General features: G+C 44.1%; 2 protein-coding genes across 3 annotated transcripts; one reads left to right on the top strand and one right to left on the bottom strand.

Annotated features, from left to right (window-relative positions):
• Positions 1-87: 87 nt before the first annotated feature.
• sae1 (SUMO1 activating enzyme subunit 1) lies at positions 88-4,299 on the bottom strand. Its single transcript, XM_086126088.1, has 10 exons — positions 4,166-4,299; positions 3,055-3,161; positions 2,824-2,935; positions 2,148-2,321; positions 1,704-1,849; positions 1,535-1,637; positions 937-1,042; positions 664-808; positions 518-587; positions 88-316 (listed from the first exon to the last, which is right to left on the bottom strand). The coding sequence occupies exons 1-10, from the start codon at positions 4,187-4,189 to the stop codon at positions 224-226; spliced, it is 1,080 nt and encodes a 359-aa protein (XP_085982214.1). The 5' UTR covers positions 4,190-4,299; the 3' UTR covers positions 88-223.
• Positions 4,300-4,440: 141 nt separating this feature from the next.
• zc3h4 (zinc finger CCCH-type containing 4) lies at positions 4,441-16,503 on the top strand. 2 transcript variants are annotated; one of them, XM_086126085.1, is made up of 14 exons: positions 4,441-4,589; positions 7,901-8,210; positions 9,206-9,313; positions 9,382-9,580; positions 10,076-10,221; positions 10,296-10,374; positions 10,489-10,622; positions 11,540-11,653; positions 11,754-11,865; positions 11,947-12,056; positions 12,364-12,815; positions 13,012-13,223; positions 13,376-13,579; positions 14,022-16,503. In XM_086126085.1, the coding sequence occupies exons 1-14, from the start codon at positions 4,510-4,512 to the stop codon at positions 15,644-15,646; spliced, it is 3,885 nt and encodes a 1,294-aa protein (XP_085982211.1). In that variant the 5' UTR covers positions 4,441-4,509; the 3' UTR covers positions 15,647-16,503. The 2 variants fall into 2 exon arrangements, with proteins under 2 accessions (XP_085982211.1, XP_085982212.1); XM_086126086.1 differs by lacking the exon at positions 4,441-4,589 and adding an exon at positions 4,681-5,693.
• Positions 16,504-17,541: the final 1,038 nt, after the last annotated feature.

The following is a 17,541-nucleotide window of genomic DNA, read 5'->3' as shown; positions in this document are numbered from 1 at the left end:
TGGTCCTGCTAATTAAGTAACTAACCGATCAAGCAAAGTATTTTCACAATCATTTCAACAAATATGGAAATACACAGACGGGAATGATGCTTTTCTGAAGCATTCTTTATTACCAAATGTAAGAACATGTCAAAAGTCATGAAAATGGTGAGCGATTCCATAAATAAACAAATGCTATTGGATGTGAGATGGATAGATGGTAGAGCGAGCTGTCTGCACACACTCAGTTTGGTCCAAAATAGTCCACCATGCCGTTTCCTTTTCGACCATCGAAGAAAAAGAAATTGCGATGTGGAGCGTCTCTCTGGGACAGAGCCTAGATAACAACAACAAACACGTTGAGGGGTGAGGGTTGGGTTTGGGCAAGTCTGGGGTTATTTTAGTGGCTAGTGTTAATTTAGGATTTGGGGTGGTTCAGGCTTGTTTAGGTGTCAGTGTAGATTTAGGGTTTGCGGTTCCGGTTAGTTTCGCATTAAATACCAGATCTGTGCGTACATATGCGTGCACGCGTGCTTACCTTGACAATTTCTTGTCCGAGTACTCCTCCCACAACTGCGCACACTGGTGACATCTCCGAGAAGCAGAAACTGAGCAGGGCACACCAGGATACGGTGGGTACTAGCGAACAGGATGCAGCCTCTGCCTCATCACTCAGAACCTTACCTGATAAAGTCATCGTTGAGTAGCTCGCTGGCCACCCCCAAAGTGTCCAGGACATCCTGGCGGATCTGGCTTAGCAACTGGCTGTCCTCTGCAAAGCATTGTGGGTCGGGATCTCGGCCCTTGTCCGTGCGGAACTTCAGCAGCACTAGGGACCGTTGATTGTAATTTCAATGAAATATTTACATGCGGCGAAGAGTCAAACTTTTCAAAACAAAAATGTACTCTGATGTCTTGTGTCACTTATCCCATCATAAAACACTGAAAGGTGAGTACCGTGAAGCAGGAAGTAGTCGACGGGCGTGCGCTTGAGGGCGGCTTTGGCCTTGTCGCTGGTCCAGTCCACCTCCAGAGCCTCCTTCAGCCTGCAGAACTTGGATGTCTGTTTGAAACGACACATCATCATGATCAGACACTTGGTGAATTCATTCAAAGTTAGCAAAACAAATGAATACAACATAAGTTTGTACAGTTTAACATGAACATTCTACCAGTTAAAGTAATGTTTTTAAGGTTAGCAGAAAATGTTGGTTTCACTGCAAAAACACTTTTTTTTAAATTAAGATGAACAGTATTTTTCAGTTTTGACAGAAGTAATAGAAGACTTTTGTATGAGAACATTTATGTCTATAAGCCCCCCAAAAAGTGATGAATGTAAAAGATGTTAGAAAACATTAGTGGAATAGCTTTGTTCAGCAAAAATAATATTTTTATATATATAAATAATTATTTTTTTTACATTTAAAACTATGTCAGACTAAGGTTATATTTTTGTGATTAAAACAAGTTGGATTAATGTCATTTTTGTTTGTGTTTACAAATGGGGGGGATCGATGAAATGTTTAAAAACAAAAAACTGGTGGTTTGCTCTAACCTTTTTCACCATAGTGGTCTCATTGGGGTCCACTTTGACCTTCTTGGTGTCAGGACCGTCATTTGAGTCTCCTGAGGACTTCTTCACCACTTTGGGTTTTTCCCTGAACAACAAAGCGAAGCCTATAGCCGAGTGAACCTGGCTTGACGGATTTCATGTTCAAACTCACTCCACGTAGTTGTGTTCAGGCCCTAGGTTGCAGAACATGTAACCGTAGTAACCATTGACATCTCCACAGAAGACCAGAATGTTGTGCTGTGAGCACAGCTGGTCGATGCGCACCATTACGTCTTTGGAGCAGCCCGTGAGACAAACCTGCATTCAAAAAAAGAAGTTTGGTAGTTGCACTCCCAACAGCACCGATTCTTCGAGTAATCAATGTTGTTGTCTTAGCAGCGTCCCAAATAATGATGCAATTATTGGTTGACAGGTAGCATGAATGTCGTTCAACAAAATTATCAGTGTCCATCTGGGGTTCAAAAGAACGTGTATTTGTTTCAGAAAAAAAAGATGCCGGATTTTGCCAGAACTCAAAACTACTATCTATCCATCCAACCAGTAGTTTTGATTTAAGTTGTTTCACTGTAAACCCAACTACATAATGCGCACTCACTGCATTGAACTGCAAGAAGAAAGTGTCGGGTTTGTCTTCTATTCTGTCCGTGTTGGCGAGCACCTCCACCATGGGGTTGAGGTTCTGTGCACGCTCCAGGGACGCCCGGGCTCGATTCCGGCCATGCTCAGTCACCGGGACCAGGAACTGAGCGCGACACGACTCCTCTGTCACCTGGTGAGACAAACACATCAAATATAACCACTGGGAACAACAGTAGCATTTATTTATGAAAGTTTGGCTCACCCCCCCCCCCCCCCACCCACCGCCTAAAAAAAAGAAAAAGCTTGTTGACTTTTTTTTTCTCCTTTCAAAACTATTATTCCATACGATATATAGAAATGTCCCTCATCACAACAACGATTAACAGTGCAGTGATTTAGAAACATTTTAACATTCTTAACTATTTGTTATAAAAGTGTAAAAATAAGTCTATCAGTGAGTTGGGTGACTGGGCCTGAGCTGTGGCCGATAGCAGCTACTGAATGGATGAGCATTCTGTTCCCACTTGTGGGAATAAGGCAATTTGCAGAGCATCGGCAACTGTTAACGTCCTTTAAACACAAATCAGGCCGTTACGATACATATATAATTTCCAATGTTTACGTGTACTATGTTCATTAAAATACTATCAAAGTTCAAAGTGATGTGATATAATCGTTAGATGGCAGTTTACCTTCTCATGATCCAGTAAGGTGAGTCCTTTCACTCCAGCCAAGATTAAATTCTTGGCCACCTCTGCCCCTAGGCCGCCCAAACCTGCCAGAAGAACCCGGGAGCCACGCAGTCTGCAAGCAAAGTGCACATTAATGACATGAATTGTATATTCAATCGTTTAAATGTACAATAATGTGCCAAATTATGGCAACACTGGCACGAATAGTATTAGCATGGCAGGCTAACCTACCTCTTCTGGGCATCCAAGCCCCAAAGCCGGATCTGGCGGTCGTACTGAGCCGCCTCTTCCTCGGTGATGACCGGGTCCTCCTTTTCGATCATGTCGATCATGTTAGACTTTTTGGGGGGGGAAAGGAGAAACAGCTTCAAAAGTGATTGTTCAATGAAGCGACACCACCGATTGTTTCAAAAGCCGCGATACTCCCGCTGAAGGGTCGCTGTTTGATGACGCCATTGTAACAAATTACACGTCTTTTCGTTGTTGTTTTTTGTGCTTTTTTATTTCGAATAACGTTATTTTTACATTGATCTAATTGTGTGAACGCAATTCACCCCAATCAACTATTCATCTTTAATCATACATTAAATTGTAAGTTAACTCGTGCTAGTTTGAAGGAATTTTGCCCTCAGGTTAGACTTACGATCATTTTATGGGTTTCTTCAGAACGATATAAATCGATCCTATAAATTCATAAATTACCACCTCAAATGTTGATAAGCTGCTACTCAAATAATAATGTTCTCTTTTAATAATGCGTCAAAATACATTAGGGCTGTCCACAAGGCTTTGCATAAAGACAAAGACTGGGAGCATTATTTGAAAGGAAGAGAACCATATCATGTCTTGAATGTTTCGAGTATGATGTGCATCATATCACATTCAATGCTGCTTAAAAAGAAGAGGGGTGAGGGAGAAAAAAAAGTCCCAAGTAGAACCAAAGATGATAGACATCTCCATTTTCCCGCCTTTACATTACTGGATAAAAATCTCGCAAGATGCAGTAAAATAAACATATCTCGGAATTATTATTATGGAGCAAATAACACGTGATGAGGATATGTACGGGCAGGGTATATAACGAGACAAGTGTAATTGTACTCCACTCTATAAATCACTTTGGTGGTGAAATTATAGTAAAACCATCCTAACCATCCTTCCTTGATAGACATTGATAGGCTAGTACAGTGACTCGCAAAGTGTTGCACGAGGAGCAATTGTAGTCCGCGAAAGAACCGCTGAATTAATAAATACATGTAAAATTTACAGTGTTTAAAACACAATGAAATATAAGCAAAGGTCTACTAGTCAAAATGAAGGGCTCATTTTTTGGCCAACATACGTCGACGGTGTCCGTGAGACGCATTTTAAGGACGTCGAGTCAGTGACATCACGCCAAGGAAAGTCCGCCCCGTTTGTCTCTGAAGAAGATGGTCGGCCATTTTAGGCGCATCAGTCGTCATTTCACAGCGCTTCAGTAGGACGGAAAGAGAACTCTGGACTCACTTTCATCAAATTTCTCTTACAACTGTAGTGGAGAATTGCCTACTGCCTATGAACTGAAACTCAACTAATTCCAAAACCAAGTAGATCCTTGTGAAGTGACGCATAAAGCCAGTAGATTTCCAGTGTCGAGAGGTTGAATTTTTGGGTGCCTCCATGTTAGCTAAGGGTTAGACAGAGGAAATGGCTGTGGAAAGCATGACTGTCCATCCAAACTCCCCAACAACCAACCACGAACACAACAGTCTCCTGACTGACGAAAGGTCGAGTAATTCTACAATCATATTTCAATGAAACTATTTATTTGTCCTCTGCTTTTTTTTACACAAAAAGCCCGGGGATACCATTTTTTCTTTTTTTTTTTTTTCAAAGAGGGATTAAACTCGCCTTTTCTGGAAAACGGGTAAAGCTGTAACGGACTTGTGCATTGACACGACGGCGCCAACTGGGAGTCCAAAATAACGTCGGCAATAACGTTTTCCCTTTATTTTATTACGTTATCTCACCTCGACGGTGAACCGGCTCGACGCGAACTGATATGACGAGCAAAAAGAGCAGGCCGTCGCTCCTGAACATACTTTTCTTTGGCACGTCCGTCGACCACCTCGACGAATGCAAAACCATCGCCCATTTGCCGTAAACTAAATAACCAATTGTTCAAACTAAGTGTCCGTAGTTAACAAATTTACATTTTTATTTTGTCGTCGAAAATAAAACTTGTGGATTTAAGGTGTGCCCATTCCGGCAATGAGCCTAGCCACATTAGCTTCGTAACGGCTCACCGTAAAAGTTGTTTTTTAATCACCACTAATATCGTTACGTTTTTTCTCGTTGGTCCTTGCGTCATATACCAAGCAACACTGTCAACGTTACCCACGTGTATTCAAAGTTCTTTAAACAACTACTAACCTCACACGACACAAACGTCATAATGTAAATTATAGATCAATAACCCCTATTAACAATTCACCTAATCTCCCACTGCTGCCTATTGGTTACACTTTTAACCTGCGAACATTATTTTACAGGATTGGATTCCTCCGACCATGTAACCTTTAACATTAATTTAAAGGGCACAGTAGCTGTCAAACAGCTTTTTGTTTCATTCTTTCCCCTCCCTGAGAATGTGCTGCTTCTCTTACATGTTCAAATACTATGTACCAACGCTGTGTGTAAAATGTCTGCAAAGCATCCCAGAAGTCAAACACAAAAATCAGTTTGTAATGTAACCACCCAGTTGGAAAATTGGTTGAATGTTTTAGTAAATTCAATTTCCAGCCCCCACAAATCCTACCAGTGACCCCGAAGTGTTAGGGGGAAGACTTTTTAATGGTTTTGATTGCAAAATATGAAGAAGGCCTGTCACAGTAAGTATCCCCCCCCTTTTTATCATGGCCCTTCTCTAATTATAATATCTCTTAAAACATGCATTTTGCATTGAGATTAATCTTGTGCTTTGTAGATTTATGAGCTTGGTGAGGTTGTGTTGTGGATTGGTAATCAGACGTAATGGAGAAATACCATGTTCTTTGTCATTGCTTATCCCCAGAGATGCAATCAGAACCTTTTTATCTAGCTGTGTGTTTGATATATTGAACTCGGTCTGCTGGCAGGGTGCAGAATAACCTGGTTAGGATGTGTTTGTACGTGGGTGCGAGCGGTCACACAAGTGTCCAGAGTGAGTCATGCCAACGTGTCTTCATAATGGAGTCAGAATCCTTGGACTTTTGGATAAATAATTGTCTCTGAAAAGTTGACTATTAAGATGTTGTTGCTGGCCAAACTGGATTCAGACTATTGCCACACTATCTACAAAAAAGACTCTGCCAAATATTCAGTCAGAATTGTTAGATGGGGCCATTTGTGGTAAATGTTACACTATACAGTAAGTTAAATAAATGGCGTTAGCAACAATTGTTAACTGGTGACAGTTGCTTTCATTGATATTCTTGTGTCACCATTCTGGCTGAAAAATGTTGTCTTTTACATCCAGTGTGGAATGAGTTCTTTATTTTGTGTTGTGACACGTCACCATCAAGCAAAAACTTCAATGTTTTAAGTTAAAGATGTGAAAGGTTTCATATGTTTTTGTGTGTACCTGTGTTAATAATTGTGAATGCTGTGCTTAATTGTTAATTAGTCATTTATTTGCCCCCCTTGTTCCCCAGGCCCAAACCGGTGGTCAAGCGATATCATGTGGTCCATATTAATAACACTTGTGGGGGTCTATCATTGTCCCTTAAATGTGGCATCACTGTTAGGGTTGTGGGGGTCAAACGTGTCCTATTCAAATAATGCTCTCATGCATATTGTATGCATTTAAATCATGCATAATAGCCCCTATTGTTATTTCTGTAGCGGTTACCAACTAGATGTTGGTACCTGAGCCATTCACAGTGTGAATGTAAGCACCCTTCAGTGCGTAGGCCAAAACCGTCTAATGTAGCGTGCCATGAAATCCTATAAATTAAACATTAGTAGGACTGTTACAAAAAGCCCCAACCCCCACCCAATCTCATATGTGATCCAACATTTGTTTGTCGTATGTTCTGGTACATATAGTATACCTGTAGCACTTGGAGGACTGTATGAAAAATGTGAAGAAAAGGTCCCCCCCCCCCCCCCCCACCCAGTGTTGAATTAGGGATTTATTCATCTATTTTTTTCCCTTCAAAAACTTGTGAAAGATTCATTGATTACTTTAACTGATTCCCAAACTGGGTGCCGTGGTAGTGTGCAATGAGAGATCAGCAGCAGCGGCGTGTGAAATTATGCACTTTCACATGATTTGTTTGAAAATAATGTATTTATTGCAAACATATATATTTTTTAATCTATCTATGTTAGTGATGTGTAGTGACAGGTAGAACAATGTCATGCTCATACATTAGATGGCAGAAGTTAGAAAGTTTTGAATCCACCCGTTGCCGTTCGTTCAGCAGAATAAGCCATTGCTTCCTGCAAGTATATCAGTTTTGTGGTCAGTTAAACAAGCCCGAATTTCACACTCGGTGAGTATATTTATGAGTGAATTGACACAAGATAATATTTATTTCAATATTGATACATTTGGTGACATTTTTGTTTGATGGAGGTGTGCCATGATATTTTGTAATGTAAAATTGGTGTCTTGGCTCAGTAGAGGTTGGGAAAAACTGCTGTAAATTATGTTTCTCCAACTGTCTTTGCCAATGACACATTTTATTTTAGCAAAAAAATCCCATGGCACACCACCAACAAAAAGGACCCAATAAGTGGCTATGCAGGTTAATGTTTGTACTTTCTTTCATATACTGGAAGAGCATTTAGTTATTTCACTTGTCACTATACATAGTTGGCATCGATATATAGAGGAGATGCATCTTAAATAAATAATTTTCAGGCCAAAATGGATCATTTTCCTTGTCACATCTGAAGATCTCGCACAGCACAGAAATATGCCACAACACACTGGTTGGAAATCGCTGCTCCATATTGAATGGACATGGGTCACTCTGCATAATATTTTTGATATAAAACTGAGTGAAAAGTCAATATAATTACCATAACACTTTTCTATGTTGTGTGCACATAGGCCAGAGGATGGTGAACTGGAGGAGGGCGAGCTTGAAGATGATGGGGGCGAGGCGGAGATGGGAGGAGACGCATCTGCTGGCGGAGGAGGAGTTGCAGAGATGGGCGAGGAAGCAGGCGGCGGTGATGGCAGCGCAGCAGGGGACGCCGGTGGTGGCGGCGGCGAGCGTCCCCCACGAAGCCGGGAGCGCCACGCTAGCAGCAATTCAGATGAGGAGCGCTCGCACCGGCGCAAACGGAAGAGGAAGAAGGAGCGGGAACGTGAGCGGGAGAAAAGGCGCACAAAGAAGAAACGCAAGTCCAAACACAAAGTAAGAAAAACTGTCGCGGGGTTCTGATTTTTAGCAATCTTCACTGATTGTTTGAATGTTAAGCCACACGCCAAGGGAAAATTTGTCGTGTGCTCTTAAAGTATGTGATATACTCTATACCAGTGGTTTTCAATTGTTTTCGCTCTTATTTTCACCAAATTGCAAAACACTTTTGCAGAAGTGGAGAAGCATACAGAAAATGAAGTTCCAAAACATGTATAGTATACTTTTAAACATTACATGTTTATACTTTCCAAGTGGCTTTCACAGCACCTTACCGTATTTTCCACACTACAGGGCGCACCTAAAAGCCTTCCATTTTCTTAAAAGCTCACAGCGCGCCTTAAAATCCGATGCGCCTTGTGTATGTCACTACGGTAATATTTCGACCTCAAAATAGCTCCTTGCTCGAGACATGCTTACAGCGCAGAGTTCAAACTTAAGTCGATCGGTTACGCAGTTGAACACGGAAATAGAGCAGCGGCAAGAGAGTTCAACGTTAACGAGTCAATGTTATAACTTGCTGTTGGTTAAGTAAACTGTTTCGCTGCTTTATTAAATATGTTTTCCTGACATCTGATCGTTATGTTGGCATTTCCTTGAGCATAGCTCCATCTACTGGATGCATTGTAGATTACGTCTTATAATGCGGTGCGTCCAATTCATTGAAGGTGCGCCTCATAAGTCAGTGCACCTTTTAGTGTGGAAAATACGGTACTCGGAAACTAAGGATGAACATGAATCCGATGTACAAAAATGGCTCAAGTAAAACTAGCTATCACAGTTGCACAAAATATGGCCATAAAATTTCACTCATCTTGAACTACTCTTTTTAAGAAAGGCAAAATAATTGTTCAGGATCAACTTTAGAGAGTGTCATTATTAGATTTTGGCTGGCTTGATCAGAAATGGGTGAAAATACTTAAATTCAGCCCGATTTTCGGTTTGTAGGTATCTCACACCCCACTTTAACTTTGTAATACTTTCTCCTGCAGCGTCACGCTTCATCCGACGACAACTTCTCGGACTTCAGCGATGATTCTGACTACTCTCCCAGTGAGAAGAGGAAGTACAGAGAGTTCAGTCCCCAGTATCCTCCCACTGTAAGTCAACGAGCAACACACACACAAAGCATTGCCTCGGCCTGTCTCTTCACATGATTGGCCTGCAGTCGCACGGTGGCTACGGCGGGTCCAAGAAGGGCAGCTACATGAAGATGGACAAGCAGGGCTACGGCGGCTATGACGACTACGAGGAAGACAACTACGAAGGAGAGGAGCAGCAAGACATGGGCGGTGAGGAGTACGACGACTTCACCAAGGAGCTCAACATGTATCGCAAGGCCAAGGAGGGAGGACGTGGAGGACGAGGTGGGTGTGATGGGAATCTTTACCCTCTTGTTATATTGAATGACAAATGACCAATTTTAGGTGCAAGAAAAAATAAGTTGGAACAAAGTAGAAAAGTTCACTTTTTTCAGGAATTCAATTCATAATTGGGATTTTTTCCATTGTGAGACAAAGGTTTTCTATCTTATAAAGTAAAATTTGTATAGCTTCATCAAATACATGGGCAAATACTTTTCAGAGCAATTCCTATCTAATTTGTAAGGTAAAAAGATTTGAGATTATTACATGATATTCAAATTCCTTGTGATGGCGAATTTTGAATTGATGTTAGCTGCAAGCTGCAATCATCCAAATGATAAAGTGTGTGAACGTAGCCTTTGAAGAAGCCTCAGTGACGTCATCAACATAAAATCTCTGCTGAACAAAGCTGAAGATTTATTTTTATGTTGATGAGCTGACAGCACAAATAGAGACATTTTTGTTGTCCAGTGAGTGAACATCATCCTGTTCCTGCAGGAGGTCGTGGTCGCATGAGGAACATGAGGGGCCGCGGTGGAATGAGAGGCGGGCGGCGAGGAGGACGAGGAGGCAGCCGAGGAAGAGGAGGACGAGGCGGAAAGATGGGAGACGGTGATGGAGATGGTTATGGGGAAGAAATGGAGGTGAGTGCTCTTGACATGCGTTTCTTTTTTGCTGTGGATAAATGGAAGGCTCTCATCTGTTTTTATCTCTTTAGTATGACGATGATTATGACAACATTGGGGAAGATGATTATGACGACTATCAGTACAAGAGGCCCAAAGACAGAGGGAGAGGTAAGTCCGATATTCGTGTAGAAGCGACTTTTCAGTTGTTTTATTTTGTTTATTTATTTATTTATTTATTTTTGATTGCCCACCCTGAACACATGTCTCTGTATTGGACTCCAGGTAGAGGCGGCCGTGGTAGAGGTCGAGGCAAAGGAGGGCGTGGCATGATCAGAGGAGGCAAAATGAGGAGCCGAGGACGAGGACGAGGAGACATGAGCCATGACGATGACAACAACGGAGACGTGGACAACGGGGTATGGTCTCATCCTCTTGTATCTAATGAGTGTATGGTATTACAGCTTAGTTTCCACTTTCTTGTGTGCCACAAGTATTACTGTCTTTCACTCCAAGCAAATTATAGTATGTTTTTAATTAGACTTTATCTAACTAAGGCACATACTATGTTTTCTAGGAGAAAAATCTCTTGACCCACCCCCAAAAATGTCACAAAATGTACTGTATTTTGTGTATACTGAAATAATGTTGAGGTCATCAGAAGTCAAGTTATTTTCCTGCTGAATGAATGACAACAGCTTGACACACATGCATAATTTTGTGCCTTCTGCCACCTAGTGGAAGGGCATTGTTGTTCCTGTCATTATACTTTTGTGGTATGGAGAGGTAGGTTCCATATTTGCAGTGAATTTTTTATTTTTTTTGGACCAATTAAATAAAGTACACTTGATGAGCAAACTAATGTGCTGAAGCATAGTGGTTCTAAATAACTGTTAATTGTGTTTGGTGAGTATGTGATTTGATCATATCTTGTAGAGTCCTGAACACAATCCCTCCGAAACTTGTTCAGAAACACCTCCTTGTGGGGAAAGATAAGCCCCAGACTGTAGTTTCACCTGAAACTGGGTGCATAAGGCTATCATAACAGGATGCACAAAAAAGTCCAAAGGATCGACTGATGAAATTAAAGTAACGATATTTTGGCTTGAAGCAGCTCAATCCCAAGCCAAAGCAGTTGTACTAAAAAGATGTGCGATGCTAAACTGCCAATGTGTACAAAGCATGGCTTCAAAAGTTGATAAGCATTTTGTGTACACGCCTTAGAAAAGGGGATGTGGAATCCATCATTGCTGCTTGTAATTTTGATGTGCTTGGTCCCTGATTTACATCTCTTCATGTGTTGTCCTGTCCTTGTGTGTTTGTATTTTCTTTCAAGGATGGAGGAGGCGATACTGGATCAGGAATGGGCAAGAGGAGTCAGAACGAGAAGTACCAAGATAAAAAAGGAAAAGCCATCTGCAAGTATTACATGGAAAACAGATGCACCTGGGTGAGCCAAAAACAATAGCTGTTGCTCATTCCCCTTTTATTCATTATCTAGGTCCGATTATATGTGTTGTTTTATTTATACTTCCTCTTTTGATCACTAGGAGGAATACTGCAACTTTAGTCACGACATCGAGTTGCCCAAGAACAAAGAGCTGTGCAAGTTTTACATCACCGGTTACTGTGCTCGAGCCAACCACTGCCCTTACATGCATGATATCCTTTCACCGCTTTTAAAAACAATCAATATTACATGACCACAAGTTTAGTGCATTTCTGCCTTAACGCTGACGCCACGTGAATTCCCCTGCAAGCTGTTCCACACTACGGGCAACTGTGTCAATGGCAATGAGTGCATGTTCTCCCACGAAAGCCTCAACGATGACACCAAGGAGCTGCTCAACAAGGTCTGTCCCCTCATATGCACAAATAATGTATATATTTTTTAGATTGCATTGCGCCGCCACTATTTGAAAATGTGAGTAATTGACATTGTCCCTTAAAATGCTTATTGTTGCCTATAGGTGCCACAAGAGGGCAGCAAAGCGTTTCTATTATCAGTCGAAGCGCCTCAGCTCCCTCCAACATAGTTCATGAGCAACACCTTTATATCACACAACAGCGACCAGATTGAATTTTGAGAATTGGCCTCATTATTCCAATACTTTCGAAGGGGAGTTGAACTAATATTTCCCCATTTTGTTGTGTGTTCAGATGCTGGCTGAGGACGCAGAGGCCGGGGCAGAGGATGAGAAGGAGGTGGAAGAGCTGAAGAAGCAGGGGATCAACCCTCTGCCCAAGCCCCCACCTGGAGTGGGTCTACTGCCCACTCCTCCTCGCCCGGCACCCATCGAAGCCAACGCTGGGGCGGGGGATTTCGGATGTCCAGCAGCCGGTGACTTTGGGGGCATCCCACCCACCAACCAGGTGCCCGTTCCTGCTATGGCTCCCCCAGGTGGGCCTGGGATGGTCCCTTCTCCAAATTCCTGTGCTGGTGGTCCTCCCGTACAAAATCCAGAGGGAGCTCCATTCCAAGCAGCAGCCCTGAACCCCAGTGGACAACCCCCGCCTGCTGGTGGTGGAGGGTGTGCCGGGAAGAAGATTCCTTCCTTGTTTGAGATCAAAGTGCAACCAACCGGACAGCTGGCTCATAAACTGGCTGTTCAGTAAGTCCACACAAGTTTACTTAAATGTCAAGAAGATTAATTATGTATTCTTTGATTTCACACCTGATGGCTACGCATGCCAGAGAAACAACTGTTGGTACACAAACTATAAAAAAGCCAGCTTTCCATGAAACGTTCCCTTAAGTAGTTTGTTGTATAGTTTTTCATTCACTAATGGGGTCCTTTCTCCAAAAAGCCAGGTACCCAGCAACACCCAGGGAGCAACCCCAGCACCTGGTGCACCAGGGGCACCACCAACCTGCTTCCCCACAGAGAACATTGGCACCTTTGCATCTGGTGATTGCCCTCCTCATGGGGGCGCTATGCAACCTCCTCAGGCTGGGGGGAACTACTTCAACACGTTCTTCAATCAAGATGGAATGAAGATGGAAGGAGTGGTGGAAGAGGGTGAGAATAAGGAATCGCCTTCCGTTTGGGTTTGGCGATAAAATCAGTTTTTTTCCTTATGCAAATCCCATTAGGCCTGTCACTAACGAATCAGTTTTCAATAACTCGGGTTATGTTCTTTGTTTGTTGGGTTATGTCACATCTCCCCTTAGGTGACGACTACCAAGGAGGTGCTGGCAAGTTAAGCTCCCAGGAGGATTCCACCAACGGAGCAAGTCAGGGAGGAGTATCCGTCTCAGACCTCCTCCCTCCGGCACAGCGTGTCCTTTTCATGAGAATCCAACAGAAGCAACAGGAGGAGGATGACCGAGCCCGCCGCATGGATGGCGGGGCAGAGAAGAGCAGAGACACTGAAGGTTAACATCTGACAACACCTTTGCCATCCATCTTGATCTGGTTCAAATGGAAGCCATAGTCCATCCCCCAGATTCAGGCGTACACTGAGCTGTTGACGACTCAATCCAAGGACTGACATAGGCGAACCCTCATAAATCAGTACAACTCTCTCTGGATGGGTGTTTAGTTGACTCTTTTGTCCAAGAATAGAGACTTTACTTTTCTGCTTGTTTGGTATCGCCATGAATTAAGCAACTCCCAGAAAGAAAGAAAAAACAAACAAAACTTGTTAATGTTATTTTCAATTGCCTTGTTTAAATATGTGAAAGGGAAAAAAAAATCTGATGACATGGGAATGTATTTTTTATGGGAAAAAATGTGGGCTTTACTACAAGACCAGGTGACCTAGCCCTACAGTCCCCTGAAGTTCCAGATGTCTGATGGATTCTGTCTTGTTTCCAGGTGACTCTGGCAACTGGTACTCCAGTGAGGATGAGGACGGTGGTGGCAGCGTGACGTCCATCCTGAAGACACTACGGCAACAGACGCAGGCTCCTCCAAAGTCAGATGTGCCGAGTGACCCTCGCCTCCAAAAGACCACCATCCCCCCAAGTCGCCCCGCTGACCCGCGCCTTCCTCGGGACCCGCGCCTGGCCCGTGGCGCCGGACCTGACCTGGCACCGCCTGTTTCCTCGTTGGGTCCACCGGCAGACCCGCGGCTCGCCCGACTGTCTGCCATCTCGGCCGGGTCTGCTGCCCACCAACCGGCTGCCCCCAAAGTGGAGCAACCTCTGATATACAAACCTCCACCGCTCACTGCGCCGGCAGCAGAGGAGGAGGAGACAGAGCGAGTCCTGCGGGACAAGCCGGTCCCGATCCCTCTCGATCCCTTGATGGGAATGGCTCTGAGGGACCCCCGTTCCCAGCTGCAGCAGTTCAGCCACATCAAGAAGGATATCGTTCTCCACATGCCCACTTTCTCCAAAACCATCACCTGGTCCCCCGAAGATCTCCTCCCAATCCCAGTCCCCAAACAAGACCTACTTCCTCTCCCCCCAGGCATTCTTCCAGTCTCATCCCTTGACCCACGTCTGTCCCGCATCGTCCATCCCCACTCGCAGTCTCCTCCCATAGCGGCACCCACTTCCTCGGAACCCCCGGCCTCCTCCTCCTCCTCGTCCTCACTCCCGGACTTGGAGTTGCTGTCTCGCATCCTGAAGACAGTCAGCTCCAGTCCTTCCCAGTCCTCGTCCCCTCCGCCAGCGCCCACCCCCGCACCCCCGCTGGCTCTGTTGGCTCAACCCTCCCCCCTTCCATCCACCCCCTCAGAAAAGCCTGTCGACCCCCGCATGGCACGGAAAGGTCTCACGGACCCCCGCATCCAGCCGCAGAAGTCAGCCCTCAAGCAGCCGTCGGAACCTCCGCTCCCCTCTGCTGAATCATCTTCCTCTGCCGGGTCCACATCCTGCTCCTCGCCCCCCACCATCGCTCCCTATGATCCAAGGGTCCTTTCCTCTGGCGGGACAGGACGCAGTGCAGCATCCGGCGCACCAGGGGGCGCCAACGTACTGAGCAGCATCAGTCTGTATGACCCTCGGACTAACAAACCAGGAAGCCCTAGTACTGTGGAAGGCCCCAACAATTCCCCCAACTCGGAGTCCCGACAGAGTGAGCCCTCAACTGGCAAACCCAAACCAAAGGAGCCCTTGTTTGTCCGCAAATCTGCACTGGAGCAACCCGAGCCAGAGAAAAGCGGCGAGCAGGGCACCGACCGGTACAACAGCTACAACCGACCCCGACCCAAACCCACACCCTCACCCAACTCCGCTGCACAGGGAGGGCCCCCCGCCGGGGGTTCTGCCACTGCTGGACCCCTGGTGGAACAGGTGCCCGCCGGTGTCCACAACCTGCCCGTGTCCACACTCTTTGGTGTGGTCAAGCAGGCAGGCAAGCCCGGTGGGACCAGCAGCCCGTTTGGGGGGAGCAGCCCGGCTCAGGCAGAGCAGCCCACTGCGGAGCAGGACAATGGGTCACTCAAGGAAGTTTTCAAGGGCTTTGATCCCACCGCGTCACCCTTCTGTCAGTGATGCCAATCAACTCCTGACATGTTATTGATCCAACATGGACACACGCTATGAGTGCGAAAAACTTTGGGATGTGGGAGAGTTAAATGTCTATTTTAAACAGAGGAATTGTTGTATAAGTGTGGACAGAACAGACAACATTTTAGCCTCCGCTCATTACCTCACTTGTCTCACCTCCAACCAATGCATTGAATTATGATGGAATCTGAATTTTCATGATTTATGTTTTGTTGTTATGATTAACTCAGCAGCACCACTGCCCATCGACCCATACCCAGCTTTGTTTCCATTTTTGAATATTTATTTTTCTACTTCTGTGCACTGTACTCCCATGGAGGACCCTGTTTTTAATGTCTCTCACAGTTTCAGTAAGGTAGTCGCTTCTTCTCGTTACCCCCAGTCCTGTTGCTCCTTTTGCTGAAGAAAAGAAATCAGTAGATTGGCAGTGGGAGCGTCCATGTTGGGTCACTAGCGTTCTTCATGGCGACGTGACAATCACAAATGTTTAACTGCTTCTCGCCATTGAAAACACAATGAAGTTCTCTCTGGAGACATGAGTTTTGAGACCAACTCCATCAAACAGGACCCTTTTTTGTAAAATAAATAAATACAGTTTCCTTTTAATTTATTTTTATACGTAAAACATACTTACAATTTGTTGTTTTAACAAAGTATTTTCTATTAGGTTCTGTCGTTCAAATATTTTTTTTGTTTGGCTTTGTAAATTTGCTTTTATTTCTTGGCAATAACAACAATATCCATTTGAGCTGTTTCTTGTCCATTATAATGGGGCGGTGGACTTTTCTAACTGTTCACCATTGGTGAATATTTGAATAAAGACACCAACCAGATTCAATGCAGCTACCTGGCTCTCCTTTTCATTTATGACTGACTGTCAGAGTGAGGTACCTTGTTGCGTTCTGAATTCAGAATCATTTTCAACAGGCGTCTTTGGGGGTCTCTGTTCCTGCTGGCGGTGGTGTGCGTCCCACTTCCTGTTCTCACTACGATCCCTCACCGCCGCTTCCTGTAACTCCACCCCATCCTTGTCGGGTCGGCTCCAGTGGGACTGGTGAGTGCACCTCAGGGATTTCCTCTCACTGCTCCACACCACCTTCTGGAAAACTACATAGACTCACTGGCCATTACAGGAGATGGCTAAATTTGGAGTATTCAATCAACCTAAGCAGACTTTTGACACGAGAAATGGGATACACCCTGGACTGGCTGCCAGCCAATGGCAGGGCACATTGAGTATAGACACAGGATTATTCACACTCACATTTTCACTTTTGGGCCATTTAGAGTGCTCAATGTCTGCTTACTTGGTGAGAGAGCTAGTGTGCACCTTGTACTGGTGGGATGTGTATGAGTTTCCTTTTTTTTAATCACTTATAAAACCTGGTCACTCAAATGCACTTTTGGAACAATAGTAAACCACGTGTAAACTGTTACACTACAACTTAAGTTTAGAGTAGATGCAGTTTAAAAACAAATAAATAAAACCCTACTGAAGGTCATTGATACTGCCAGGGAAAGTCATTTACACCAAGAGGCCATACTTTCCGATTGATCTGAGACCAGATTTATGGGCCTTTTGCTGCTGTTTTGGTGAGCCACAGTATTCAAATGCTCTCAGAAGTCAACACTTTAATGCCCACTTGTAAACAATAGTTTTTATAAACTGAAACAGGATACAAATAACATTGAGCTTAAGAATTACTTTTTATTTGAAGAATTACCTTTTTGGGTCAGGTTTGCAGATTTATATGTGATAAGAGAAGGCACAACAGCGGGTGGATGTGTAAATGTCTTTGATGGCTAATCTTCTTAGCTGCCGCTACCTGCGGCGAGTGTGAACATACTGTATATCTATATATATACACGTATAAATATAT

The sequence above is a fragment of the Hippocampus guttulatus genome, chromosome 12 (genome assembly GCF_054856545.1).
Source record: "Hippocampus guttulatus isolate MCC_2025c chromosome 12, RoL_Hgut_1.0, whole genome shotgun sequence".
NCBI classification, from domain to species: Eukaryota; Metazoa; Chordata; class Actinopteri; order Syngnathiformes; family Syngnathidae; genus Hippocampus; species Hippocampus guttulatus.
The sequence above is the reverse complement of the archived record's forward strand: the minus strand, read 5'-3'. Positions and strand labels throughout refer to the sequence as shown.